The 8,437-nt window shown below is 39.3% G+C and overlaps 1 protein-coding gene across 1 annotated transcript; it reads right to left on the reverse strand.

Annotated features, from left to right (window-relative positions):
* Positions 1–669: 669 nt before the first annotated feature.
* Positions 670–8,433, reverse strand: fam161a (FAM161 centrosomal protein A). The gene is made up of 7 exons (XM_085458270.1): positions 7,684–8,433; positions 5,771–6,039; positions 4,110–5,339; positions 3,704–3,871; positions 3,404–3,503; positions 1,143–1,282; positions 670–1,048 (listed from the first exon to the last, which is right to left on the reverse strand). The coding sequence occupies exons 1-7, from the start codon at positions 7,837–7,839 to the stop codon at positions 766–768; spliced, it is 2,346 nt and encodes a 781-aa protein (XP_085314396.1). The 5' UTR covers positions 7,840–8,433; the 3' UTR covers positions 670–765.
* Between the last annotated feature and the right edge of the window lie 4 nt (positions 8,434–8,437).

Raw genomic sequence — 8,437 nt, forward strand, 5'->3', positions numbered from 1 at the left:
TGGCTTTTTTTCTACACGAGTCGTCATGATATAACCGAGGCCATGTGTCCAGGAATGCCAGTCAATGAAATATTTCACATAACTAGAAATCTTTTATTCTAAGCCAATACAAAAAAGGACAGCTATCGATTAAGTATTTATATATAACACATTTTGACGTGCTAAAAGAAAACATGCACATTTAACAATTAAATAATATAACTATCTGAGAATATACTCCAAACATTCAAGTTACATTTTGCTGTTTCTTTATTAAGTTTATTTTCAGTGATAGTTTGATTTAGTTGAATTTAGACACTGCTTAAAAAGTGGGAAAATGTTAAGAACTAAAGCAGTACATCACAACAAAAAATATGAACTATTAGTACTAATTCAGGACACATTCTGATCATGGAGTGCTAGAAAAGACCAGTGAAACACAAGGTTCTCCTAACAGGGCAAGTCAAAGTGTGTGTTGTGACAATGGCTTGTGGCTGTGTCTGAAGTTACTTCCTCAAGCATGAAATTTGTGTTACTGTTATGCTTTCTAGTAAGTAAAATAAAGTCGTTATCTTAAATGTATGGTAATGAAATCACATAATGCAATCATTCACATCTGTCACAGCCATGACACAAAAATGATAGAAAACTAGAAAAAATAGTGAGTTTCAAGGGATGAAACAAGACAGCTCAAGCTTGAAAGTCCTATAATAAAGAAACATTAACCTTTCACAATTTGGTCAGATTTCTCTCTCAGAGAAAGAACACATGATGACATTTAAAATATCAGTCCTCTGCCTCCTGCTCCTTAGTGTCAGCAGCATGTTCACTGTCTTCTGAGTAATTCTCGTGATCGTCTGAGTATTGGTAACTTTCATCAGAATAATGGCAATCATCCCCAAGACAATCCTTCTCTGTGTGGTGACTGTCTTGGTAATTAGACGAGACCTCGTCGCTTTCCTCGTCTGCTCTTCCTCCCTCCTTCTCGGCTGGATCATCCACATCATCATCCAGGAAGACTTTCCTATAGTGAACTGGTTCATAACCCAGGTCTGCTTCCTCAAGGTCACTAATTATTAAAAGAACATAATGAGTAGTGTACCGACTACTTATTAACAGATAGAATACTGAGTTTAGTAAGTTTGTAAGCGTCACAGATTTACCTCTGCTTGCTCTCGCTGGATGGAGACAATTTGGGTGAAGATCCTAATTTGCCTGCTTTACTGCTGATAAACTCCTCTGTCACGTCACATCCATGCAGGGTGTTGGTGTAGTGTTTATCTGCAGCCTGTTTGGCATTCCTCTGTTACAGCAGGACAAATTCAAACTATTAGAATAATTAAAGATGTACTGTAAAGAAGGAATATGTTCTACTTAAAGAACATATTCCATTTAATTACTTAAGAAGTAGTAAAGAAAGTAATATAAGTTAATGGCAGTCACAATTTTTATAAATATCATAAAATCATGATAAATTATGATATTTATGATATAACTTGGTAATAAGCAATAGTCATATGAACAAAAAATATATGATCATGAAAATATGGTGATGGAATAGGATGATGAACAGGTTGTTTGAGATAGAAATTCAAACTGTGGAATAATTCATATTTTTGTGCTGCTGTCATTTTAAACAAAAAGTTTACTTTTTTGACAAGAAATGCCACCTTGGCAGGACCCTGTTTTTGGGTACTTGTGTATGTGTGTGTGTTAAAATGTGTTAAACCAGGCCGGGTTTAACCTGATTGCTGTGAAACAGCTGTTTCACCCTCATTCAACCCCAGCGACTTTGAGTGACCAGAAGTTCTCGCCTGCCTGACTTTCACCTACCGGAAATAGCCCCCTGACTGTAACCCCTAGCCATGATCTTGAACTTCTCCCAGACCCATCAATAAAGTCATTTCAGAGAGGCAGGCTCTCGCTTCAGCCACTAAGAGACTGTGGGACAGTTTTGATCTGAATTTATGGCCTTCTGACGAGTTAAGTACGCAGAGTTTTTGAAATCAACCAAGACAGCTTTGCAGACTTTGCAGAAATACACAAGTCCTTACCAGCTGCTCCACAACTCAGTCTTGCTGGTCCCCTCACCACATTCAGGCGTATTCCCACTTACAACATTGCTCTTTCAGATTTTTTTTAATAAAATGCCAAAGAGCCATTTTTAACCTCCAGTAAAGAAGACTTTGCATTCATTTGGTCCCCAAATAAGGGTCCAATGTGGCATTTTTGGTCAAAAAAGTAAACCTTTTGGTTTAAAATGATAGCAGCACAAAAATATAAATTATTCCACAGGTTGAATTTCTATCCTAACCTCCTAAGACCCGAACTCTTCCACGGCATGCATTTTTGATTTCTCTTTGATATTTGGGCTGATTGGGACCCAATGAATGTAAAAACAAAGAATGACCAGATTTTTTTTTTTACCTGATTTTTGTTTCTAAGAAAAATGAGAACCACATATGAGGATATTTGTTTAAAATTTCGATAGAACAGTAGCAGTATAATGTCCTCGTAAGTGGATATCAGGCCCTTGTAGAGCAAAATTGAGTATTTTGGTCTAAATAACCCAAAATGTGATGTCCATATATGTGGACGCCAGGTCCTAGGATGTTAAACAGCTTATTCATCATCCTATTCCATCACCATATTTTCATGATCATACATTTTTTGTTCATATGATTATTGATTATTACCGAGTTATGAAATATTATAATTTTATTATAGTCATAAAAATGATGACTGCCATTAATTTTTATTACTTCTTTTATTACTTCCTAACTCATAAATCGTGGACGTAATTCACTGATTTGACATAGGGTACCAAAACCAGCAAAGAGAGGGGGAGAGAGAGAGAAAGTATCATAGTGATTGTCATAGTGTGATATTATTTTGTTGTTGGATACAATGTTTGTGTAATTATCAGTAGAATGAAGGAGTGAGGAGAATAGAGGGAGGGAGAGAGAGAGAGAGAGCGAGAGGACACACGGATTGTACAAGAGTGTGATAAGATAAGATAAGATAAGATAAGATAAGATAAGATAAGATAAGATAAGATAAGATAAGATAAAGACTTCATTTATTCAAAGGGAAATTCTTTTGTGAAGTTAGCTGGAAAAACAATAGTTATATTTCACCAAAAAGTTGAAATGCATTTAATGGATGCTTTGTGTGCTTTCCAGCAAGAAAAGATTTCTGCTAACATTTTACACATGAATATTTACTGCTTGGCTTCTTTGTAATTGTTCTTTCATCAAATTTAAAGCTATTTCGTTCTAATTTCCCTCACATTTTTAAATCTTTAGAGGCACATATATATCGTCATGATAAAACCCAAATGGTGTAGTAAAAGATGAAAGACAGCAGGTTTGTCATGCAGGTGATGATGTGATATGATGTGGCTATGTAGTGGTTACACAATCACCTGTGCAACTTGCTCCAACAACAGTGGCCTTCCCTTCACTCTCTCCTGCATTTCTTTGATCTCCTGCTTGTATTCCTTCCTGCGCTGAAGATCCTGTTTCCTATAAACATAAGAGTGCAGTGGATCATCTTTCTCATTAAAGAACATGGAAAAAGAAAAAAAGTGCATTTCCTTACTTTAAGACAAATATAAAACTCAACTTGAATGTACTGCATGGCCATAGGAACTTGCAACCAAGCGCTTCTTGCAAAAACCTGCTCAGCAAAGCTTAGAGTGAAAGTAGCGCTGTTTTCAGCATACCTGAACTCTTTGAGCTTGTTTGGATGGGTCTGTGAAAGAGCTAGGTGGGGGTCATTGGCCTGGGCACGTTTCAGAACTAGCCCCTGCAGCCTCTTCTCCCTTTGCATCTGCCTTTCCCTCCACCGCTCCTCCTCCTCCTCAGCCTTCTTCCTCTGCTGCAGCACCTTCCTATTCAGGTAGAAAATTTGGTCATGGATGTAGGAATGTTTACAGGTAGTGCAGGTAATTAAGCTTATGGGTGCAAAAACAAGCTATATAAGTGTATTTGGTTATAAGGGTTGCAGGGGAAGCTGGGAGGAGGCCTTCTTTTTAATCACGGAAGACAGCTGGTGAGGACTTTGTCTAAATGGGACAATTCACTGTCTCTACTAAAATGATGGAAGTTTTTGGTGCCCTAAGGTGGTACCTCACGGCCTCATGGCGCTTTTTTGTGGCATCTGTGACTTTGGCAGGGAGGACCTCCAGGCTACCTGAGAGGGATGAACAGAGGCTTGAGTTTGGCGTCCGGGTTGGCCCAGGGCTGATGTATGGCCAGCGCAGTGTTCGAGGGCTACTCTGCTCCTTCTCGATATCAGTCAGGATCCGTTCCCGGTGTGAGGAAATCTGTGATGTCCTCAGCTCAAATGGTTCACACGCAGTCGCAGGCTTTATCTCTTTTCGTTTCTCCAGATGCTTCTGGAAGCGCCTATAACTGGCATTGAAATCTGGTACCTCTTTGTTTATCTGCGGCCTGTGTGAAAAGCCATCATCCCCCCCGACTCCAGCTTTGACATCTTTGCGATTCTTCCGTTCACTGAGCCGTCGTTTGAGCATGCTCGGAGGCATGGAAGCATTGTGAAGCATCTCCTCAGCCCTCATCTGTATCTTGATAGACCGATACAGCTGCTCCTCTTTCATCTGCTCCCCTGATGCTGCTATGTAGACAGACTTTGGCACAGGCTTGGCCTTGAAGGGTTTCACTTTCTCCTGATCAGATGGTTGCAGGTGACGTAGTTGTCTCTGCTCCTTCTTCAGCCGCTCCCGCTCCAGGAAGCTGAATGGCTTCTGTATGGTCCGGAGATGCTGCTCTTCTCGCTCTCGCATGGCTCGCCGTCGTTCCTCGTTGCGCTCTTGTAGCTCATCATAAAGTGGCAGGTGAATGTGTGCAGGTACGGGGCTGGCACGGAACTTCCTCTGACACTCTGTCAGTTCTTCCAGTTGCCGTCGCAGCTCTATGTTTTCCAGTTCAATCTCTGAGCGTGTCTTTATGCCTCGCTTTCGCTGCTCAGCCTCACGTAGTGTCATCTGGAAAGGTTTTGGGACAGTTACTCTATCTTTCCGGTGCTCCCGCTCTCTATCTTTATTCCTCTGTTTCTTGTGCCCTGTCCTCTTTTGTGGTTTATTTTGGTCACTTGTTAGACTGCGCAGCGAAGCAGAGGACAGGTGGGCATGATAGGGGGACAGCTTAAAGTCCTTCCACATATTCTTGATGTGCTCTTTGGGGGAAAACAGTATGCCTTTTTCAACATTGTTGCTGGCAGTTTGATCTTCATCTGAGGAGTCTGAATGCCCAGAGACCCATCTGAGTTCAACAGCAGAGTGAGACTTCCTCAAATGACAGTGTGAAGCTGTAGCAGTAGCATGAACCCACGGCAGTCTAAAAAAAAAAAAATAGAAGAAGAAAAAACAAACTTGAACAAAAGTCATCAATAATAATACCAATTATTCAATTTATTAGTTTTGTTTAAGAAAATGCTGTGAAAAATGTCATTCACAATTTCTCAAAGCTTATTTTGTCCAGTCAGCAGCCCAGAATCTAAACAAATAAATTCCAACTATATAAAAGCCTCATAAAATTCTTAAAATTGTCAAAAGTGTCAATATCACTGGTTTATTGTTGGATACAAAAGTTGTGTGCTTTTCTCTAATCAGAAAAGGACTATGGTCACAGGTTCACATTTGCATAGCTTCACTATATGTTTTATGGGGTTTTTGTCTGTTTAGTGTTGTTCCAAAAATTCTTTACATACAGAAAGACAATGAACAAGTGTTTAGTTCCTTACATAATATTGAACAAAATCCACCCACCTCTGCCTTCCATCCATCACTGTCATATCTAATGGCTCCATGGACTTGAGCTGCAGCTTTTGGCGATACATGCTCTCCAGCTCTGCCATGGTGTGCAGGTGGGCCTTCTTCAGTTCCTCCAGCTTGCTGTAGTACTCCTCATTGGAGAAGAAGATTTGACTGAGGTCGAGGCGATCTCCTGCTGCTCTATAATTGTTTATCATGAAAGGGCCTCCTGTCCCAGCGTAGTCCTCGTCACAGTAATCAGAGCCTGAGTCCTCATACTCCATCTGAAATAGTCACAACAATCTCATACTGCAATCAGCAGCCATTTTATATCTAAATATAATAAGTGACCAAAATACACTGCACTTATACACTGCCCTGCGACAGACTGGTGACCCGTCCAGGGTGTACCACGCCTCTCGCCCTATGGCAACATGGATAGGCTCCAGCCTCCCTGCAACCTTGCATAGGTGGAGGAAGATGGATGGATATGCTGTTCCAGTGTTGGATGCTTATGTTAAATATGATCAAAGTTAATAATGAGTCATAATAACAATAAAGAGGTCAGGTAATGTACAAGTAACCTCTGTGAGCCACATGAGATGTTTCCATTCTCGTTTTGTTTTTGGCTCTGTGTGTCAGTGATAGGGGATATCCTTATCTCACCAACACTTTTACTGTGGGTTCAGATGCTTCTTCCAGCTGCTGTTTATCTCTTCAATTTGCAAATGGCAGCAAATCATGAGAAGGTTTGCTGGCTTATTAGGGAGAGGAGCTAAAACAGCTTGTTTCAGACAGAGGATGGACTGAGGGGCTGTATCAAGTCCCAGTATAAGATGAATAGGTAATATCTGAGTGTGAATCATGCAAAGCTATTCTAGAAGAGTCCAAGAGGCAAAATACAGAGGTGGAAATGACCAGAATAGGTCATCATTAGATAACTTTTTGAACAATATATGTTTGGATTCAGTATATTAAATGTTGCATGGAATAAATATACGAATTGTGAAGCTGTCACGTTCATCCATTTCATGTTCCTACATCTTCAAACATAATGGCTTAACCACCACTCATTGAGCACTCCTCCAGGACTAAGCCTATTATGCTGTCACAGCAGCGACACTGACCATATGTTGAGGCACGACAGGCAGACACACAATTTACATCAGGTGTCTGCCTTCACAACTTTTTACTAAATTATCAAGATCCTTGATGGAAGAACAGCAGAAGATGAGTGATTTTAGGATTATACACTAAACGTGACATCTGATAATGTGGCTGAGATGGAAGTCCACAAATAGTATGCTAAACAAATTAAACAGATCAAATCCCTTAAACTGGCTGACCTTAAACTGTCAACGGCCTGTTGGAACCAGATCAGAAACAGTGTGTGGCTTACTTCACAAAGTAAAGTCTGGATAATAATGGAGAAAAAAAACTTTAAATACAAATAGCCGATTCTACTCTGTTCAGACAGACAGTTTAAACTTAATATTTAAAATACAATGTCTCAAATTGTAATATGTCAAAGATCCCAGTAACAATAAATGTAAAGGTCTGTATAGAATGACCGGGGGTCTATCTATGTTAAATTACTATTACTAAATTATTATTATTATTAAAAATAAATTTTAACAATTGTCGGAACAATAAATTACTTTTTTTGCAGGATTAAAGTATTTACAGTGACTTAGTCTGCAATTTTTTCTCCAGCATGTAAGTAATGCACTTTCTGTGTGGATTTTCCTCCACCATTGAGGAAAAGGAAACATCTAAATTAACTATCTGTAAATTAACCAGAAAGCTACGGTTCATGTCAGTAAAAGGGGGCTGGCAGGCTGATTATTAGGGGATTTTTAAACAAAAGGCAGGTGTTGTAATTGATAATCGGAACCTGTACACAACAATTAAAACTCAGTAAAAATTACCTCTTTCTCGTAATCCCGGTTGTCGACGTGACCTGTAACCATGCACGGCAGGACTCTCTCGCGTTCATACGAAGCTAACGGCGCTTTGGTGTGCGGGTCTACCGGCGTTTTCAAACATGAAGTAACCAAAACGTTTTTCCGGTGAGCATTTGCCATGTTTTTGTAAATGTTGCTTTTTATTTATTTATTTTTTAAGTTGCGTCACAAAATCACTTGTAGTAAGAGTACTCAGTCGAGATAACAAGCTCGCTCTCTATCCACATGCAGGTAGCAAGTGAAGTCCTTAGCAACAGAGAAGCTTGGTTGGGAGGGAAGTGACGGAGAGTGGCAGGAAATGAAAAGCCTTGGGCTCCATACAAATTAAAAGCACCAGAATTTGTGAAACGAATAGTTGAACAAAAAAAATAATGTTGCAATTGCCTTAATGTATTGATTAATACTATGACATAAGTTATGGATGTGGAAAAATTAATCCTCCAGAAGTACCCTTACTCACAAAATTGCAGTACCCCAAAATAAATTTTAAGTCTAAAGATATGGTTAAATCTTAAGTACTTTGCATCTGTGATGCAGATTACTTATACAAATTAGCTAGAACAATACATGATTATTTTTGAGACTTATGTTCTTGTCTGCTTTGCGTGATGGATATTTAAAAATAATTCCTTTTATTTGATTCAGTGGTGAAATTTAGCAGTTATTGTTATTCTTAACTGTAATCTTCAGTGTGCAAGTTTGCTACTTAGACATATGA

This window comes from Copadichromis virginalis, linkage group LG6 (genome assembly GCF_057382275.1).
Source record: "Copadichromis virginalis isolate Kocher_CV1m ecotype Utaka linkage group LG6, C_Virginalis_male_GT1.1, whole genome shotgun sequence".
NCBI classification, from domain to species: domain Eukaryota; kingdom Metazoa; phylum Chordata; class Actinopteri; order Cichliformes; family Cichlidae; genus Copadichromis; species Copadichromis virginalis.